General features: G+C 36.6%; 1 protein-coding gene across 2 annotated transcripts in view; it reads left to right on the top strand.

The window, feature by feature from the left end:
* The first annotated feature begins 1,450 nt into the window (after positions 1-1,450).
* Positions 1,451-22,278, top strand: part of LOC113184980 (TATA box-binding protein-like 1) — a 32,717-nt gene continuing 11,889 nt past the window's right edge. The window contains exon 1 of one of the 2 annotated variants that reach the window (XM_026391907.2): positions 1,451-1,883. In XM_026391907.2, coding sequence (XP_026247692.1) covers positions 1,762-1,883 — 122 coding nt within the window. In that variant the 5' untranslated portion in view covers positions 1,451-1,761. The remainder of the gene's footprint in view (positions 1,884-22,278) is intronic. The other variant, XM_026391908.2, reaches the window with a different exon arrangement.

Raw genomic sequence — 22,278 nt, 5'->3', positions numbered from 1 at the left:
TCTTATGGCCTACAGGGTACTGCCCGGTTTCAAGGTCCTAATGTATCTTCAAATTCTGTTGTCACTCTTCTCTCTCCCATGTTCCAGATGCCTTAGCCATGCTAATTTCCCAGCACAGCAAGCTCTCACATATCCTGTTCACTCTGCCTGGAACATTATATGTGCTTCCCTCCAACTCCCATTCTTTTAGAAATAGGTTGAAAAGCACAATACAAACATTATTTTCTAACCCAGTTTCTTATTTTCTTCATTCTATCTGAGACAAGACACAATTATTTAATATTCCTCAAAAATAAAATTAGATTTCGAAACAAATCCAATCGGTCTACAGAGCTTTAAAGTGCTTTTCACACTCAGTGGAAAGCAAAAGATCAAGAGGTATCCTTGGAGATCCGATAAATAATTAAATACCCCAGTAGCTGCAAACTCCCCTCAGAATTCTGCCTGTGTTTTCTTCAAATGTTCAGTGGCATTTCCATTTGCATTCTTGATTCACAACAATCGGAAGCCAGGCACCTATGAATCCATCTTATGCACGGTCTTTTAATAATTAAATCGGGGCTACCCATTGGCTCAGCCCGGATCAAAGGCTGCAGGCCAGCTGGGGGAACAGAGACCCGCGCCCCGCATGGGAGCGGGGTTCCACGCGGCGGCGCTCCCGGGGCCGTTATGAGTCTCGTTCCCGCGGGCAGCTCCTCTCCGCCACCCCCGAGGAGCCCCGAGATCGCACTCGGGTCCCGGTGCGACCATTCAAACCGGCGAGTGTGCGCCCGGGGCTCCCCGGGTCGCTGCAGGGCTTCCTGGGCGCAGAACCGCAGGAGGGTCTCAGTCCCCAGGCGCCCCGCTTAAGTGGGAGCACCTTCCCAAAGTCCGACCGGCCAGATCCGCCGCTTCCGCGCAGCGCCGGTCGCCGCCGGCAGCCGCGCTCTCCCTCCTCCCACTCCGGCATCCGGCTACCCGGCGCAAAAGCCTCCGAAGCGCCCCCGCCCGAGGGAGAGCTCGGACCGTAAACCCAAGTTGAGTAAGGACTATCGAAGGAACAGGCGACAGAAGTGGCATAAGCTCCCTCGTTATCCGTCCATTTTTCTCTCTCCATCATCCCCTGCCGCTCTCTTTTAGGACTAGGATTCGAATTTCTCAGTAAGAGCTTTACCGCGACGTCGTAAATTAACGCGTTTGACTAAAATAGTGACAGAATCGTTTAGTGGTTAAAGACTACTTTAATCGTGATACGAAAGACATTTTGTATAAATGGAACGGACAAGAAAGTTCTGAGGTTTGACAAAAATTTAAAGTCCATTTATGTATAAAGTACCCAGAAATGACACGTTTAGAAATCAACTAAAAATATACGAGGGATGCGGATTATTTACAATCTTTTCAAGCGATTCTCAAGTTAAAAAAAAAAAAAAAAAAAGTCCGGCCAAAGACCACTCATCGCCCCATGTCACGCCAGCCTCGCTAAACCTGAGGTCAGGAGGGGCCGGACTCTGGTACCAGGAAGGAGGAAAAGGGAAAGGGGACAGGGGCGGGGAAAAGTGACGGGAGCAGAGAGAGCCGGAAATGAGTGGCTAGCGAGGAGCCCCAGAGCGCCCTGTCCGGTGGCGCTCTAGCCCATGCGCGCCGTCTCTATGCTCCTCCGCGTCTGGTCTATTTATTGTCGCGGGGAAGCAGGGGCCGCCCTGTACCCGGAACAACAAAGCACGAAAGACGGAGCCCGAGCCTCGGGGGCTCCTAGCAACGGGCCGGGGCGGGAGTTCCATGGAGACTGGGGAGCGCGCCCGCCTCATCTTCATTCTTGTGCTCCAGCTTCTCCTTCGCATCCGACGCAACCGGCAGCAGCGCTGCCGCCGCGTCCTCTGCGGCCGCCCCGTCTTCCCACGGTAACCCCGTCGGCGATCCTGGGCGGGGGGAGGCGGGCCACTGGGCGGCCCCAGCGCCGGCCGCCGGGCGTCTGGTCGCCGGGCGGGCGTGTGCCGAGCCAGGGCCGCGCTGCGGGTGGAGTGTGCGGGGGCGGGGACTGGAGGAGAGGAGTGAGATGTGGGAAACTGGCCCGGTGGCCGAGGGAGGGACCAGTCTTAGGAGGACCGGGAATGATTTGGGGGCATCTCATTAGGGATAACGGGGTGGGGGTGGGGCGTCCCTGCCTAGGATCTTTATCGAGTCGGGTGTGGGGTAAGCCACCGCTGGGAAAGACCGGGAAGGGAGTTCCCCGTCTGTCTCTGTGGAACCCTCAACCTGGGAATAGAGGAACCCTGCAAAGATGCTTGGGGTCCGTTGCTTCCCAGAAAACTTCAAGTGGCCTCTGCAGCAGCGGGAAGGCTCCCAGATAGCGGCTTCATGGGCGCCTGGTGCTGCCAGTGTTAACAGCCCCAGTTTATTATCATTGTTATTACTGAACCAAAATTAGGCTTGATGAATAAGGATCTGGTACCGAATTGTGGGTAGGATAGGGTAAGAATGAAGAGTAGGGATAATAGCTTAGTAATAAATAAGAGCCTTAAAAATAAATCGAATAGGGAATGACGGTTTTTTAAAAAGCTCTCCTGCGGAGATGTGCATTTGCAGGATCTCTCAGTGTGCTTATTGCAATAAGACGCAAACTGCAGCCAGTCCACATCTGTGAACTCCGACTGCATCTGTCACCTGCAGATCCAAAGCGACACTGGCAGTAATTAGTGTGAGCTTCTGTGTTTAGGGTTAAGAACATTTTCTGTCTCTTTCAAAGTCTCAGAAAATGGCAGTTCATTCAAATTGAAAAGTGACTTTTAACACTATCTGGTTGAAAGAATTATTCAGAGTTTGAAATACCCAGTTATTCATTAGTTTATGCTCTTTCTAGCTTTACAAACTACTTAACGGTTTTATACTTTCCTAAACCATTTTAGGTCAGTAAATGAGACTTTTATGTGGCATACTGGAAAGGTCGCATATACATACTGCAATAATAACATTTTTGTGGTCAGTGGGAACAAAGCTCTTTATGTAAAACTGAAGATTAATGATGAAAATGAAATTGTTACAGAAGCAATTATGTCCAACACAGCTTATGTTTTGTCCTCCATTTCTTTTGCTTAAGATTGACTTCTCTTAAGCAAAAAAGTGTCATCTTGATCCCCAGTCCCACTTCTTTTCATGCTGTGTATTCACTTTTCATGTTATGTAATGTATTGTAATTGTAATGACCTGCTACTATGGGCTCTCCTAAATGATGGATAGCCAGAATAGGAGTTTTGAGTCCTGTATTTTATTTTAAGTATTTATATTTAATCTGGAATTGAGGTTCAGTGTCTCCAGTTGAAGTAATTTAATGTATGTGTGAAGAAGTGGGTGGTTTCCTTTAACAGGAATGGGAAATGTGAACATTGGGAAATGAATTGCACTTTAAGACTCTAAGAAGAAAAAGTCAATATTGTGATCTTTGGATTAATGAATCAAATGCTATTGTTTAATCTTTTAATATGGCTGTTCTATGAATGATATTCTGAGATGACCTCACTTGAGTTTGTGGATATTGACTCCCAAGATTTATTTCATAGTATATATGAGACTTAATGAACTCCTTTGACCTCAGGGCTACCATCTGACTCACTTCCCCTGGACTTTGTTTGCAGCGTCTTCTGTCCATTTTGAGTGTGAGAGGGGATCAACACCTAGCTTCCACCTTTATTAATAATACAATTTCTGCTTTTTTTGCATTCTGCCCAAACATTCCTATCGTTTGGTATTGTCCTAGTTTGTCACCTTACTTAATTGTGTTCCAAGCAAAAATGATTTTTATACCATTTGTATTTTTTCTGGTGTTTGTTTTGTTTTAATGGAATTTTCAGTATATGCCCTTAGCCTGTATATACTTTCATTAATGCTATCTGTTGTATTTTCCTTCTGAATTTTTCTCCTTTAGTGGAGAATTGGAGTGGTCATATCAGATGACCTGTGTTCATTTTGAATAACTATTGACTGTAAATACAACAGGTAAGAAAATTATCCAAGAATCAAAAGATCATATTGAAATAAGGCATGGGAAAATGTTTGAAGTTTTCAAAATAAAAGGCCTTTAGAAATCCAAGTGGTAAGACTGGAGTTGTAGATATAATCACTCTTTTAAAAGTAAAAGGGTAATGTAGAGTCTGCTATATATTTTAATTCTTATCCTAAAAAATTAATACAACTCTTTTTGATCATTTTGCATAAATGAAATAAAGTTACATTTTTCCAAATTTGAGGGAACTGCGTAAGTGAATTTTGCACATTTTTCTTCACATGGGAAATTGTTACACCAAAATCTTTGAGAATGTATCTATGTATAGAATATACAGAATTTGCTATAAAGTAAAATAAATAGCAAAACATATCTGAATATTTTGGGAGCATGTCATTTCTTATCTTTGGTGTGAAATGTTATTTTAATCCGAAAATACTGTACAGTCTAGCTGAGTAGGTGAATTCTGTTTTTAAGTAAAGGAGGCCAGTAATAACCTGGTGATTGATTTCCTTCTGTTGCATCATAGACCATGTGATGAAATTATTGCTATGAAAAATAAAATTTAAATTGATTTTAGAAGAAATTTACAGTAAAATGTTTTCATAGGGTTACTACCAAAACTTTGTAGTGCCTTGAATATTTAGCTGTACTGTGACATTTGGACTAATATAAAGATTTTCTGAAATTTATACTCATTTTATTGCACCTTTTATATGCTTGCTGCCTCTTCAGTTGTGTAAAGCTGGATGAAAGATATGTTTCCCTTCAGGTACTTTTTATGCACTTATCCCAGAGAAATGACAATAGCTTCCACCTTTATTAATAATACAATTATTATACACTATAGACACAAACTTGAATTTTTTAATACTTTGTTACACACTGCCTAGTACTGTAATTACTAGTGTATGGATGTCATCTTGCCTGCTAAAACACAAGTTTCTTGAGGGTCAGGTCTATGAGTCACCATCACAGTGTATTGTTTTTATCCTTGTGTATTTTGATGATAAATATGTTTTATTTTTATTTTGCTTCAGGCACTCATCCAGTGGATGAAGAGAACCTTTTTGAAATCTAGTTCTTGATGCCTAAAATTTAAATTTTTTCGTGGCTCTAGGGATGCAAGTTACAAGCAGCCAAAATTTCTAAAACATGACTAGGGCTTTGTTTTAACTAGTTGAAACAATAAAAACAATGGTTGGCTGCCATAACTTGAGCAGATACAGGATTTGCTGTCATCATATGACTACCACTTTGGGATATTTCAAAAGGATGAAAGTCTATATACATATCTAAGATCTTTTTGAGGCCAGACAGACAAGTTTGGTTTTTGTATTATGACACAGGCTTTTCTTTAGGAGAGAAATGGAGTTGTGGGTGTTTGTATAGTTGTGAAAAAACAAGATTCCAGTATTATGTTATTAGTGGAAAGGAATCGGGTCACAACAAAAGTTTTGTTTATCTGGTCTTATTTGTTGTTACTAAAGGGCAGTTTGGTTTACATGGCTGGTTTTATGCTAGATATCTATCTGTAGATATTGGCCCTTGGTATGATTTGGTGTAACTCCCTAGCTCTGGGTACTTAGAATATCTTAAAGTAAACCATTTGTTTCCATTACTTAAATAGTTCCAAAAAATAGGATGTTACTCTTCCTCCTGATAAATGGGATTAGAGTTGGTATAACTTTTGAGACTATGGACTATGGCTACAAGTTGCCAGTGTTCTGCATCATGGCTTTTCAATAATGGTAAGATCTTAGGGAGTGTTTTTCATTGTCCTGAGCCCCAGTTTCCTCATCCGCACTGTGGAATTAATATTAATATTACCTCACAGGGTTGCTGTGAGAATTAAATATGAAGCATTTAGAACTTCAGTTTGATTAAAAAAATATATTAGCAGATACCATAGCAGGTGCTGTCAGCAGTGGTACTAGGTAGTGTGTTAAAGGTGAACCATTGGATCACTTGAAAGCTTTGTTTCTTTTGTTCATAAGCTTTTTACTGAAGCATTGAAGTTCTGTTCTTTTTGATCTTGAACCATTGGACTCATCTCTGCTGTTAGATTTTGGAAAGGGAGAGTACTTTTTAAAAATTTTGAATAGTCACACAGGCATCGGGTTATCACTTGTGGCAGATGGGCTAAGTAAAGAGAGACATCTATGTTTCTTGGATAAGGAAGGCCAACAAAAGCCAGATGCACCAAGTTGCAGCTATTGAAATGCTATTTCCCTGTGGACTTGACTATTTAGCAGTATGGTACTTCTGAATAAAAGGAATAGACTCCACTGGTTTCATTTAGCAGAATTAGTCTTTAGAAGACACTATTTTTTACTTGTACAACCATAATTGATGGTAATCTTGAAGCTTGTTAGTGCCAGGCCATTTAACTTTGAGTTTTCTGTGTGACTGTAAATGTTCTAAATGGTAGCCTTCTTGTAATTTTAGAAGTTGCTGAAATTGCTGCTTTGCCCCAGTAGTTCAAGTGGTTAAGAATGACTTTGTAGGATTGTAGATTTATTTATTTATGGTAAAGCTAAAACCAAATATTGAGGCTACCTAAGCAGAGAAATAATTTGATAATTCCAGCTTTGTTTGCTATTGAGATAAACTCTTTCCTGTTTTGTCTAATCTCCAGGTCTTGTTTATTAGTTGAAATACATTTTTATACAATGTACATTATAAAGTGTATATGAAATATACTATTAAATGTATTGCTCTTTAAATGTGAAGAGTTAATGTTTTGTAATTCCTTTTTCCATGTTGTGCTAGTTTTATTCATTTTAGGTTTATTTTTTTTTTATAAAATTCTACACACTAAGGAGATTAGCAAATTTGTTTTCTCTTCAGAGGTGTGGCTTTTGTTTTTCTGTTCAAAGAAAGTGAATTCTAATTGAGACCATTGATTTAGTTGAGCAACTAGATTGGCAAGAATTAGCTTAGTATTGATATAATATTGTTATCATTATTTATTATAGATCTGAAAAATACTAAGAAAAGAGAAGAAATTATCACAACTGCTTTGCCAAAAAAATTATAGATGTAGAGATAGAACTTCTTTAATTTTAGATACCCTGAGGACTGTGTTGGGAAATTTTTAATACAGCAAGTCTCCAGGATGTCAATACTATTGTCTATAATAAAACTTCCCTGTTTTGAGCAAAGGTCTAACACATTGTTAATGTTTCCCTACTGTCCTTTCCACCACACTCTTTTTCAGGGACAGATGTTGCTTGCTGTCCTTCAAATATCAAGACAGTAAAGCCAATATGTAACCCCAAAGTGCAAATAAGATGAGTATTTGATTTATAGCAATAGTCAACATTTATAGAGCAAATTATTATTTGAACCTTAGCTGAGACTCCTGGTGAACCTGCTGCTTTTATAGAACAAAAACAACTCCATCATTTTTGTCAGTTACTTATGTTTTGCCATAGAGCCCTTTTCTCTCACCTGCTTATGGCTCCAGTGCATTTCTTGGGCATCCCATTACTTGTGTGTGCAGCCTACTGAAGTTATTCTGGGATCCCTTTAATTGACCACAGTTGGGCACCTTTGGTGGTCACAGGAGGCACAACCATGTTAAAGGCAGTCACCAATTCATGAGACCTTCTTCAGATTTTGTGTGCTAATCTCAAAAGCAGTCTGTTCTGTATTCTTGGGGGATATGAAGTAAGGGATATGACATGGCTCAGTAGATTAAATATATTTATGAATAATTTATCATCTTCTCAGCAGCATATTGCTAACATAAATCTTTAGGTCAGTGTAGGAAAGAAAACCTTTGGCTGACCAGTAATCTTGAAACTTTCACTTCAGTATGCAGTGGAAAACTACTTGGATAATTATAGTTATGCTTAATGACATTTTGGTCAATGAAGGGCTGCATGTATTACTCTTGTATTTTGAAATTATAATGGAATTGAAAAATTGCTGTTACCACATTTTTACTGTATCCTTTCTATGTTTATATATGTTTAGATACACAAATATTTACCATTCATTGTGTTATTGTTACCTACAGTATTCAGACAGTAAAGTGCTATGTGGATTTTATAGTCTAGGAGCAACAGGCTATATATACAATATAGCCTGGGTGTGTAGCAGAAGCTATTTTATCTATGTTTGTGAAAGTATATTGTGATGTTTGCACAGGTACAGAATCACCTATTGACACATTTCTCAGGATATATCCTATCTGACAAGTAATACATGAGTGCATTTAATCTGTGTGTGCATTAAGAATGTGTACCTCTTGATTTATTCTTTTTAGATTTTTGGTTTGGGCCTGTTAAACTTGGAAGTGTTTCAGATGTCAGAATCTATATCTTTGTCTTGTGTTGTATCCTCACTCTTACTTTTAAATAGAAGAGTAATGACTTTATCATCAACTCCTGTAACTAATATCCTGAAAGTGACTGACAGGACAGTCATTGTATGATGGCTTCAGCTTTCATGAAATAACTGTAAGATATGGATGAGTTAGACCCTGGGGGGTGAAATAGAGGAGAGCTTAACATTTAGGGGGAAGGAAATGGAATGTAAATAGTGCCGAAAGTCCATGTGTATATTTTAATTAAAATAATATTTTCTTGTATCATAAATGTATTTCTGTATTTGCAAATATTCCTGAATACAGCTGCCCTTTAGAATTTGGAAGTCCTAACTCAAACAAGTAATAACTTGGCTTGGTCAGGTAGCTTTATATCTAGTAAAGCTCAAACCAAATATTGAGGTTACCTAATCAGGGAAATAATTTGATAATTCCAGCTACATAAGACAAATTGAAAATTTGAATGCTTTGGGGCTGCAAATTCCACTTTCATGTATAGTGTGAAACTACTTGGATAGTCATTTAATTCATGTATATATTAATGATGTAAATGCATGCCTCTTGATTTATTCTTTTTTACAAGGTAAATCTTCCCAGTCCCCTGCAGTACTGAGGATTAAACTTAGGCCCTTGAGCATTCTACACAACTACTTTACCACTGAGCTGCATCCCCAGCTCTTTATATTTTCAAGATTTGAGTTTCACTAAATTGCTCAGTCTGACCTCAAACTTCAGATCCTCTTGTCTCCGCCTCTGGAGTAGCTGGGATTATAGGCAATGTGTATCAGGTATACAAGTATAAATCCTAATCTTTAAAATTCTTATTGTTGTCATGATAAATGTCTGCATTTTCTACTTATCCCTCAGCCCCACAATTCTTAATTTGTCCTTAAAATATTTATTTAATTTAGCAATATTTTATTGCATTTAGAACCAAGTGCTAGTTACTGAGTCAAGATCTAGTTAAAGACACATATTTAAATTAAGCAGTTCTCGGATGCATGTTGTGGCACAGATCTGTAATCAAGGTAACACAGGAGGCTGAGACAGGAGGATTGCAAATTTAAGACCAGTCTGGGCAATTTAGCAAGACCCTGTTTCAAAATAAAAGAAAGAAATAAAAAGGATGTAGCACAGTGTTAGAGTACCCTGGGCTCCATCCACAGTACCATAAATAAATAATAAATAAATAAACAAAGCAGTTCTCTTCAGGAAGCTGGGTCCCTGTGATCTAGTAGGCTGTTGTAATACAGATAGGACTTCTCATTTTTGAGTCCTCTTTAAGTGTTCATTGGCTCCCTCTTATCCATCAAGATCTCATTTTAAAAATCATTTCTTATCTCTAAGATGTTTGAAATGCCTTCCGAAGCCAGATCATTCCTCCTAGAGTTTCTTTTATCATATTGTTTCCTCAATCATATTCTCTGGTTAAAAAATTGCCGGACTATTTATTGCTTGTTTTCTTCCACTGGAATATAACTGCTACGAGGGTTTCTTGCTTGATGATTTTGTTCTGAGCTATGTTCCCAGTGTATACCCACAGGCTGTGGCTCACATCAGTTACATACTAAGTGCAATTAAAAGTAAGAGTTTGTTATTTGAAGGAGTGGGGAAAGGGCATTCTAGGCAGGTATAAAATCTTGAAAGTCAGCCATTGTAAGATGGAATAGTAAAAAGTTGAGAATGTTAAGGTGTATTGGAAGTGAAAGATTAGATTATAAAAAGAAAATTGGAAATGGGATGCACACTGCACTTGAAGCCAAGCAGATTAGATTCTGTTATATTCTTCTAAGAGAGCCAAGAGATATTTCTTTAAGTAGGAGTATGGTACAAATAGGAAGATAATTCTGGTGGCTGTTTGGTAGATGATTTTGGAGACTGTCTGCAGTGAAGAGTTCCATTATAGGGTTGTAGCCATAATGATATGTAAGAAAGCCTAAAATAAACCTTGATTTGAATGCAGAAAAGAAGCTAGAATCAAAGTGAACTGGGCATAAGGAAAAATTGAAAGATGAAAGATTCTGAGTACCAGGTGGAGGATTCTGAAATTTCTGATTCAGGCATGTGAATATTGGATAGTGGCTCCATTCACTAAAGAGAGAGCAAGTATTTTTTAAGGAGATCAATGAGCTTTGTTTTGGATGTATTGTTTTAATTTAATAGATAGGCCTAATATTTGGGAATGTGGAATCAAATCTCTGATAGATCAGGATTAACCTAGTCAGCTGTAAGCTTATGGGTAGCAATTGAAGCCTGGAAAGCTTCAAGAGGACAGGGATGTAAGGCAGTGGTTTGTAACATGCAGGTATCTTAGACATGTCTGAGAATGTGGGGAAAACAGTGGCCTCCACAGGCACACAAGCAGACTCATCTGTATACAATTTCAAAGGGGTTCCTCACCTCAGGAACTGTTGTTTCAAGCTTTTCAGGAACTGTCCTAGACTTCAATTAAGAAGTTCTGGTGTAAGAAGCCCACAGAAAAGTATCTGAGATGGGTAGAGAACCTAAGGGAGATGTCTCAGAAGCTAGGGATGGGGAGGGAGAGGGAGAGGGAGGAAGAATTTTGAGAATAAGAGGTTCCCAGTGCTTTAGGCTCTGGAGAGGTCTGGTAGGAGGGAGTTTCAGGTGTGCCATTGGATTCAGCTGTTAGAGTCTGTAAACAAGTCAGGATGGCGCCTGGCATTTTGCAACAAGCCATTCATTTTTACATACTGTGTAGAGGCAGAAGGAGATTGTTAGTTTCCAGTATAAATCAGAGTTCAGGAAACAAGACCTAGTAAAGAGAGGGTGGAAATCTTGATGTTGTCTGTAATATAATGTAAGAATATAGCCCCATTTTAAGGGACTTACTCTTGATATTAGTATGTTAACTTTAATTTGCATTGTCCATGCAGTTTCTTAAAGCATAAGACACTTAGAATTGAGGAAATCACATATAGTAAGTTTATTTTATAAACTGATATAAGACTCAATGAAAGACTTCAGCATTATTAATGTACATTTTATCAAAATTCCATTAATTCACAATGGTACATACAGTATTAAAATTTTATATAGCTAAAGGTTTTTTAACAATGAATGATAGGCACCCTAAGCAAGTATGTAGTTCCAATTTTTCATTTACTGAGCTTCATTCATTCATAATATAATAGTTGACAAAAAACACACATTAGAGTGTCTGTTTTTGAAAAAAAAATTGTTTGGTGAATTACTAACAATGCAGAATGAAATTTTTATTTATTATTGGTTCATCATACCCACATCTTACTCACATAGTAAGATTGTTATAATATTCAATAAATTGTAGCTGAAATCATGAAATACCACATACTATATTGTACAGATTATATAAATGCTCTTATTATTTCTTTTTCACAAATATTTATCAGGCACTTAATATATGCTAATATCAAGAGCAGAAGCACCACAGACAGGAAAGATGAAAAGAAAGAATTGGGAGATTCCACCATTATAGATGTAATTTCCTCAACATCTTTTCAATGTACCTAACCCACTATTGATACCAAAATTAATGAGCAAACATTTTTCATGCTGAATGTGCATGATGCTATTATATAAAATGAAAACAAGCAAATGTGTCAGAGATGCATTTCACAACATTAGTTGAAAATACAATTGATTGATCAGTAGCTCACTGTGTTCTACCCCAGCAAATACCTTCTCAGCATGCAAGATAAATGGGTAAAAATTTTTAAAAATGAAGTAAAATTTATGTTAAAGAATAACAACTATTTTTTCATAAGAAAAATGTTAATGTCTTTTTGAAACAACATGTCAATAAACTGTAACCTATCACATAAAGGAAAAAAAAATTAAGGGGCTTACTGAAAAGAAAATTCCATTATTTTGATTACCTTTTTTGAGAACCCAGTAGATTCTCAACTAGCTCCCCTTTAGAAGCATCTTAAAATGGGTTTAAAAATTAGAGCCCTATCAAATTTAGTTAATATCTTGGAGGTAGGGGAAGGGGAGCTTCTTCATAGTCTTTGTTTATTTCTTTCTTTTCTTCCCCCACCCCCCCCCCTTACCCAGTGTTCCTGTTATGGTTTGAATATGGTCCTCATTCTTCACTCAATCAAGAGTGTGATCCAAAAGTTTTATGTTAATGATGGTTTGAGGGTGGAAAATTTCTTTTCTCTCTGTGTTATTTAGGGTGTGATACCTTTGGAAAGTGATTAGGTTTAGATAAGGTAGGATAGAGTCCCCATGACTGAATCCTGGTGTTCTTATAAGAAACAGAACAGAGACCAGACACACATAAACAGGTGTGCCCCCTGTCTCATGATGTGATGATTCTCTGTTGCCTCCGCACTCTGCCAGTAAGTAAGTAAGCCTTCACCAGAACTGATTTCAATGCCATGCCATGCCCTTGAGCCTCTAAAAGTGTGGGCTAAGTAAACCTTTTCTTTATAAAGTTAGTCTGCCATGGGTAATTTGTTTACAGTAAGGGCAATTTAGTTAATATAGCTCACACTGAAAAACTTCCTTATCACTCTTGCAGTTATCTTCTGTGTAAGAACTCTTCCTTTTGCTTGAATATTATCACCAAATTTCTTACCTTAATGTTGTGCTACTTGAAGTTAATTTAAAGACTTTGTCCAAACTTTAAATTTTTAAAAAATTGACTTTCTTCTGATCTCTAGCCACATTCTTTGTATTTGTCTTTTTTAAAGTAACTTTCAACTCTCAAACAAGAAATTCTTAATGGTGCTTACATGAGGAAAGAATATTCTGTGATCTGTTTGCTTTATGTATTTTTTTTTACTCTTTGCTCTTTTTAACAAGGAAGGTTTGATACTATAAAAGTTTTATACTATTTTTCCAATTAATTAATTTCATAATCCCTTTCTAAAATTAACATCCATGTATGAGACCTTGAAATGAGTTGTCTACACTAAAGCAAATTTTTATATAAAAGGTAACCCTATAAAAGCAGTTGAAAGAAAACTGTTCAAATAGGATATTTCATTTGTGTTTTCATCTTGCTGTACTTTTTCTTAAATTCTTTTTTTTTTTAAAGAGAGAGTGTGAGGAGAGAGAGAGAGAATTTTTTTTTAATATTTTTTTTTTTTTTAGTTTTTGGCGGACACAACATCTTTGTTTGTATGTGGTGCTGAGGATCGAACCTGGGCCGCACACATGCCAGGCGAGCGCGCTACTGCTTGAGCCACATCTCCAGCCCCTCTCTTAAATTCTTGATGAGCTGTCAGTGGCTCAAGTTTGAACCTGCATTCAAATCCTTAATAAAAATCAGAGTACAGAGAAGTTTGATCTTAATGGACACCAGCCCTAACACTGACCAGAAGCTAGAAGAGTGTTTGTTCTGCTATTAGCTACCCAGTGAATTAACAATTATACTTGTAAATAAAAATAATTTTTAAAATTATATTAGTTTAATGACTAAATTAACCTCATAAATTGTAGTCTTCTATTATCGGTAACTTAGGACAAATATCAAACTTCTCTGTAAAGAAAGAAAATTTCCCAGTTTTTAAGTGGCCATCTATAATAAGTAAAACTAGGGACATGTGTGAAACTTACTTAAAAACTGATACCTTGCAATTTAATTGAGGTGAACATCTTAAAATCTAATTTTCAAATTTAATACCCACATCTATTGTATTCTAATTTTCCTGCTTATGCAGGTACCTAAGTAAAATTTAGCAAAATATTCATAATGTATAGTTGGTCAGTCTTTCTTTTTCTATTTCCATCATCATCTTCCTCGTATATTACCTCCCCAAAGAAAAACCTCACAATCAACTACTGTTTGTTTTGATTTGGAATGGTTTTGTTATTGAATATTTTTAAATTCATGGTTAAATTTAGGCATTTTTTTCAATACTAATTTCACTTACCAGATTCGTCAAAATTGTATTCTTTTATCTTACCCATTGCTTTTAAATTTGAAGAAATGTGTTCCAAAACTTGAGAACTGCAATGAGTAACTAGAAATCGTTGCCATTTTTGAACATTTCTCTGTCCATGGAAAATGAAGAAAGGATAATAATAGTAACAGTGAGAATAGCTAAATTTAAATGCTTACCATGTGCAAGTTTTGTGCTGTGCACTTAATATGAAATTTTACTTAACTTTCTTTTTTTTCTGTTTGCCGTTCTTTTTTAAATTTTTAAATAATTTTTTATTTATATGAGACAGTGGAATGCATTACAATTCATATTACACATATAGAGCACAATTTTTCATATCTCTGGTTGTATACAAAGTATATTCACACCAATTGGTGTCTTCATACATGTACTTTGGATAATGATGTCCATCACATTCCACCATCATTTCTAACCCCATGTCCCCTCCCTTTCCCTCCCACCCTCTGTCCTATCTAGAGTTTGTCTGTTCCTTCCATGTTCCCCCTCCCTACCTGACTATTAATCAGCCTCCTTATATCAGAGAAAACTTTCATTTGATTTTTGGGGATTGGCTAACTTCACTTAGCATTATCTTCTCTAACTCCAGAGATATTGTATATCTCTCCTTAGATGTCTCACTAGTTCCTTCAATTCAGAATACCCTCCTCCTTTCCCTGTCTTCCCTGCAGACATGCCCTCCTTTTAGTGTTTTCTGTCAATAAATAGTAGCTTAAACCATAAACCTGAAGTCATCCTCCCTCTCCCTAACTAACTAACTCCATCCATTACCTGCAAATGCCATGATTTTATTCTCTTTTAATGCTGAATAATATTCCATTGTGTGGAATATTATGCCACATTTTTTTTATCCATGCATCTACTGAAGGGCATCTAAGTTGATTCCACAGTTTAATTTGTGCTGCGATAAACACTGATGTGGCTGTGTCCCTGCTGTATGCTGTTTTTAAGTCCTTTTGGTATAGACCAAGGAGAGGGATAGCTGGGTCAAATGGTGGTTTCATTGGTTCAGTCCTCATCACCACATAGAAATAAATAAATAAAATAAAGGTATTGTGTCCAATTACATAACTTTCGTAGCACTCTGGTAGGTTCTGTTATCTGCCTTATTTTACAGATGGGGATATTGAGCATGGTGTAGAAAACTGCTATGGTAGGGGTATGCATGGTGGCATGGTAGTGGGACTCAGAATAGTGACACTGGCCTAGTCTTGGGAATCAGATTTCTCAGTTCCTTTGATTTGTTAAGAAACATTTGCCCATGATAATTTTAATTATTTTCTATTCTAGGGTTTCCACGTTTTCATTTCTAATCTCTAGACCTAGACCAGTCCCGAACAGTCCACTCTTCTCTGATTATTGCATATCTCTCCTTAGATGTCTCACTAGTTCCTTCAATTCAGAATACCCTCCTCCTTTCCCTGTCTTCCCTGCAGACATGCCCTCCTTTTAGTGTTTTCTGTCAATAAATAGTAGCTTAAACCATAAACCTGAAGTCATCCTCCCTTTTCCTCATCCCCATATCAAATGCAAAGCCCTGTTTATTCAGTTTCCTGAAAATACCTGTCTTTTTCTGTGTGTTTCTTCCCGTCTTCAACCAGTACCACCACTCTATTCATGTTACTGCTGTCATTTCTCTTATGGACTGCTACACTATATCCTGAGTGGGTTTTCTTATCTGTTCTTATCTTCCAGTGCTATTCCAAAAGGGGTATTGCTATATTTTTTAAATGTGAATGCATTTTTTTTTTTGCTGCTTTTAGCTTATCATTGCTCTTCAGATAAATGAAAATCCTTAACATAGCACAAAACCCACAGTTAGGCCCCTCCTTTATCTCCAGCCTAATTTTATAGCATTTTCCCCTTTAATTCTCCCTACACTCGCTATACTGCCCCCCCCCCACCAAGTACTGAACAGTTTATATTCTTAACTCCCCTCAGTGCTGAGAATACATGCTATTCCCTCAGGTCTTGTTCATTGCTGGATCCCTATATTGTAGCATGGGGCCTAATACTTTGATTTCTAGCCTATTGTTATAGAATTGATTCAATAAAGGTAATGCCTAACTATAGAACAAGTAGGAGTTAGCCACATGTGGAGGTATAGATAAATCATTTTTAACCAAAGGAAGAGATTATATTTTTTTACATGTAAGTGCTTTTATAAATCAGAAATCTCAGAAGGAAAATGAACAGTGAATGTGACTACTTTGAAGTAGTTACCTTCAAAGAAATATAAGTGGTTGGTAATATTGGAGAAGTTCACCCTCATTAATATCCAGGGAAAATCAGCTAATTCAGTGTTGCTTGTTTTCATACCTCAAGTTATCAGTGATTTTTGTAAAAATCCTTTGGATGAGCATATAAATATGGTCCTAGTTAATTTGCACAGATAAATACATTGATTTAATAATCTAATAAAGTGTCTATATGATAATACTTAGCAGTAATTATCACTGTGGTATGATTCTGAGCAACTTTTTCTTTCTTCTGTAATCAGAATGACATGCTGTCTTTTTGAAAGTCATACGTTAAGACAACTTATTTAGAAATATTAAGATATCTGTTCAAAATAAATGTTGCTTATACAACATAAAGAATCAGTATACCAACTTTTTCACCTTTAAGTTTGTATTCCCAGTTCAAAGTTGTATTCTGTAAAATACAGAAGGTTCCTGGCTTATCGTGGTTCAACTTGCACAAATACAAAAGTCATATTAATTCAGCAGAAACTGTACTTCAAATTCTGATCTTTTACCTGGCAAGCAGTATGTAATAGGATACTCTCTTGAGATTCTGGGCAACTTCCAGTCAGCCATCTATCTGATCAAGATGGTAAACCTCCAGTGTCTGCTGTGGACTGTGTTGCTAAGATGCTCAGTAGATTCAGTATAGTAAATGCATCTTCCATATTTTCAATTAATGGTGGATTTTTTAGGGGTGAACTCCATGGTAAGTCGAGGAACATCATACACTGTCTCCCTCCCCTGTGTTACCCATAGTATAACTAATGGTAGCATTGACTGATATGACATTATTTTAAATAGAACATATTATAATTTGTGAGGTGCTCAGTAATTCCTCAGAACATCAGTAAATGATGTTTGTGTTTTACAAGTGAGATTAGTAGCAGTTCAGAGCAAGTACATAGTTACATAGCTTCTGTTGGATCATGTCTGTTGTCTTTACATCCAGGTTTTCTTTGTAGATAAGTTTGTTTCTGTGTTGAAACAGTTTTATTCTTAAGTAGGCTGCTGTTTAAACATTGTTAAGATAGGATTAATATTAAATTATGAATTCTTATATTTCATAATATTTCAGTTTTTTTCAACAAAACTGTTTCATGAGAACATAAGCCATTGATTGTATCTTTCCTTAATGACTGGTTCAGAAAATTAGCATTATTTAAATCTTCTCTCACCATCTTCTAGGCATCATTGCAATGTTTCATTGACTAAAACATAAAATATGCTCCTATTTAGTGTTTTGGTGTTTGGGTTTTTTTTTTTTTTAATAGATAGTTTTTGTCAACCCTCAGAATTGTTGATTTCCATGAAAATAGCATCACGGCTCTCTAAATAGATTTTGAGAAATCATAACAATTATTGTGATGCCAGTTATTCACATAATGGTACCTGCTTACCAATCTATAGACTTAATATCTAAATTGTCATAAACAGTAGATGGAGACATGTAGTGAAGATTAATTTTCTTTTAAACTTAGTGTATTGAGGATTTTGTACATCAAATACTTTTGCTTTTACTTAAGCATTTATTAGATATTTTGTATAATATGGGTGGTACACTGTGTAATTCTTTCGCTTAGTTTAGATAAATCATCATCCCAAAGCTGAACTTCCTACTTTTTCTTCACCTTGCATTCATGTTCAGAGGGATGATAGAGGGATAAAGTTAGATGGACTAAGGAGCAATCTCACAGCAAGATGAATAGAACTAAAAACCTTTAACTTGTCTTTTGTGTGTCCAGACATACTGTTTTTTTCATGTAACTAGACTACCAAAATGCTAACCCTGAGGACTATCTTCTAAAGAATAAGCTCTTGGGCCTAACACAGAAAAGTCCTCATAATATAATGTCACCCTGCCAGATTTCCCTCAGGTGTCTCTTATACTGGTTTATTCAATCACAGTCCTATCAAGGGTCATGTTATATGCACATTTTGTTCATTTAATAAAAAAATGTGGACTTTACATTAATCAGTGCTAAATGTTATTTTTTGATAGTTCCTCATTGGGCTCAGTGACCAGCAAACTAGTTCTTTTTTTTTTCCATTTTTTTATTGATGCATTTTTTTTAAGTTGGTTTATATATTTATTCAGTTTACTTCAACGTGATTCACCATAGCATAAAAAAAAAAAAACAACTGAGGTGTATATTCTGATATATGAATCACAAAGGCTCCCCGGCCTTGCTTTTCAGGAACAACGAGAACTAAATCTTAAAACAATAGTTGTGGTAGGCAGCCTCCAAGATGACCCCCAATGATCCTCACCTTTTGGTATTCATATCCTTATATAATTCCCTTTCTTTGAGTATAGACTGGATTAAGGTTGATCAAATATGGTGAAGACCGGTGCTGTGGTGCACACCTATAATCCCAGTGGCTCAGGAGGCTGAGACAGGAGGATGGTGAGTTCAGAGCTAGCCTCAACAGCAAGGTGGTAAGCAACTCAGTGAGACCCTGTCTCTAAATAAAAATACAAAATAGGGCAGGGGATCTGGCTCAGTGGTTGAGTGCCTCTGAGTTCAATCCCTGGTACCAAAAGAAAAAGAAAACAGTGGTTTGCTCAAGACTTAGGAAATGGTGCATTATACTTTTAAATAATGGTGGGATTCATTGTTACATATTTCAACTGCACACAGTGTAACAATATAATTTAGCCAGTATCATTCCCCAATATTTTCCTTTTCTATCTCCTCCTTCCTTTTCCATGTTTCTTTCCTCTACTCTTTGATTTCCATGAGATTTCCCCTATCTTTCTTTTTCTTTAGCTTTCACATATGAGAGAGAACACACAACCTTTGAATTTTTGAGTTTGGCTCATTTAGCTTAACATAATGTTCTCAAGTTCCATTTATTTCCTGCAAGATGACATAACTTCATTCTTTATGGCTGAATAAAACTCTATTGTGTGTGTATATATATCACATTTTCTTTAGCCATTCATCCAATGACAGACACCTGAGCTGGTTCTATAGTTTAACTACTGAGAATTGTGCTGCTATAAACATGGGTGTGCATATATCACTATATTATGATGATTTTAATTCTATAGGATAAACACCAAGGAGTGGTATAATTAGGTCATATGGTGCTTTCATCCTGTCTTCGAGTTTCATACTGATTTCCATAGTGATTTACAGTCCAACCAACAGTGTGAATTGTTGTTCTCCCCCTCTTCTTTAGCATTTATTATTGTTTGTAGTCTGGATGGTTGTCATTCTAACTGAAGTGAAATGAAATCTCAAGTGTAGTTTTGGGTTGCATTTCCCTAAAGATGTTGAACATTTTTTTTTTGTTTGTTTTTTGTATACCTGTTTGTATTTCTTTTAAGAAGTGTTTGTCACTAAAGCTTTACAGTGTAATTTGAAATCAGGTATTGTGATGTCTCCAGCTTTGCTTTTTTGACTTAGAATTGTTTTGACTATTTGGGTCTTTTATTCTTCCAAATGAATTTCAGCACTGCTTTTTCTAGTTCTGTGAAGAACGTCATTGGTATTTTGATGGGGATTGCATTAAATCTGGATATTGGTTTTGTTAATGTGGCTATGTTAACAATATTAATTCTGCCTATCCATGAACCTGGGAGGTCCTTCCATCTTCTTGTATCTTCTTCAGTTTCTTTCTTCACTGTTGTAAATTTTCATTGTAGAGGGCTTTTGCCTTATTGGTTAGATTTATTTCTAGGGTTTGTTTTTGGTTTGGATTTGTTTTGAGACTATTTGAATAGAATTGTTTTCCTGATTTCTTTCTCAGCAGATTCATTATTGGTGTTTAGGAAAGCTATTGATTTTGTATGTTGGGTTTGTAACCTGCTTCTTTATGAACTCTGGCAGTCTTCTGGTGGAGTCTTTTGGGTCTTCTAGATACAGAATCAGATCATCAGCAACAGAAATAATTTAGCTTTTTCTTTTTCTTTTTGTATCATTTTAATTTTCTTCTCTTGCCTGATTGCTCTGGCTGTGGTTTCAAGAACTAGAAGTGGTAAGAGTGGATATCCTAGTCTTGTTCCAGATTTTAAAAGAAATGCTTTCAGTTTTTCCCCATTCACTATGATGTTGGCTCTGGGTTTTTCGTATTTGATATTGAGTTCCTCCTATTCTAGTTTCTTCAGTGTTTTTATCATGAATGTATGTTGGATTTTATCAAACATAAAATGCTTTCTCAGCATCTTTTGAAATAATTATGTGATTTTTATCCTATTGATGTGGTGAATTTTATTTATTGATTTGCATATGTTAAACCTTCTTGGCAACTCTGGGATAAAACCAAGTTAGTTATGATGTACAATCTTCTTAATATGTTGTTGAACATGATTTGCTAGTATTTTAGTAAGGATTTTTGCATCTACATTTATCAGGAATATTGGTCTGTAGCTTTCTTTCTTTGATGTGTCCTTATCTGGTTTTGGCGTGAGGGTGTTACTGGCTTCATATAATGAATTTGGAAGTGTTCCATCACTCTCTATTTCCTAGAACAATTTGAGGAGTGTTGGTATTAGTTGTTCTTTAAAGAGCTGGTAGAAGTCAGTTAAGAATCCTTCTGATGTAAGCTAGCAAACTGTCTTAAACAACGACAGTAAATATGTTAGGCTTGTGGGTGATTTGATCTTTGTCAGAACCACTCAACTGTGCCACATAGTCTGTACAGAAACACATGAGCATGGCTGTGTTCCAATAAACTTTTACAAAACAGAGACGGGGCCATTGGCTGTAGTGTGCTGAACCCTGCCAAACCTTTTGTGATCTAGTTTGTTTCGTTTTGTTTTCCATCTGTTGCTCTGACAGTTCTCAAGTTTTTTATTAATTCATTAAACTGTTTAGTTAAAATACTCAACTATGGATCTACCAAGCAGTTAATAGCTACTGTTTAATACACACTTGGTGTTATGCTTTGTACTTGACATGGATAACCACACTTAATTCATTAAAGCACCCTGGAGATGGAAATGATTGTATCACCAATTTACAGAAGAGGGAATGAAGACTTAGAAGTTAAAGTAACTGATGATGTTATTGCACAGTTAAATGTTAACTCTAGGTAAGAGCCGTCTTTTGTAGGGTTCATACTGTACAGTCAGGCAGATGTGAAAGAACACTCTAAAAGACAAAATGCTATTTTTCATTACTTGACAGTCAAGGGACTGTCCATTTTCTGATGTGCTGTGCTATTTAGGGAAATTTATAAAGAATCTGAAGTTAGTTTGGATGGCATATCATACTTTTAGAATAGTGATCCTGTGTGTTCATGCTGTATTTGCCAATTGAGGTAGCCTTTGATGAAATTCATCTTAAGAGCCAGGAGGTGGCAGTGTTTTCCAGGTGATAATTGGAGGTTGCATTTGTAGTAGTTGCTGGAGTAATGCTTTGTAATACCACTCAAAAGTCCTAAAATATAGGACCTAAAATACAGAAAATATATTGTTGTCCATAACACTGTTGAGCAAGGAATAAGCTGTTGCAGTTTCTGTAGTGCATTTTCATAGAAATCTCTTTCTATGAAACCTATTTCTATTTCCTATCTGGAGTTTTGAATTTGACTTTTTGTTAGAAGGTAACATTTAACAAATCCAACTCATACCAGGCATTTACTCAAGAAACAGGCAAAAACACTTGATCAAACCAAATCTTAGTATTAGACTATGGCCGTGAGCAAATTGTTGATGTTTATATATAAATGGAAGTAATTTTTATTTTTCTTTATAGTAAACGTAACATATTTGCTGTTTTTTTTTAAAATCAAACTCTACTAAACAAAGTAGAAGAAAAATAATAAAGATACTGATGTGACAATTCTAAGTAGAATAATTGT

Source organism: Urocitellus parryii, chromosome 8, assembly GCF_045843805.1.
Source record: "Urocitellus parryii isolate mUroPar1 chromosome 8, mUroPar1.hap1, whole genome shotgun sequence".
NCBI classification, from domain to species: domain Eukaryota; kingdom Metazoa; phylum Chordata; class Mammalia; order Rodentia; family Sciuridae; genus Urocitellus; species Urocitellus parryii.
The sequence above is the reverse complement of the archived record's forward strand: the minus strand, read 5'-3'. Positions and strand labels throughout refer to the sequence as shown.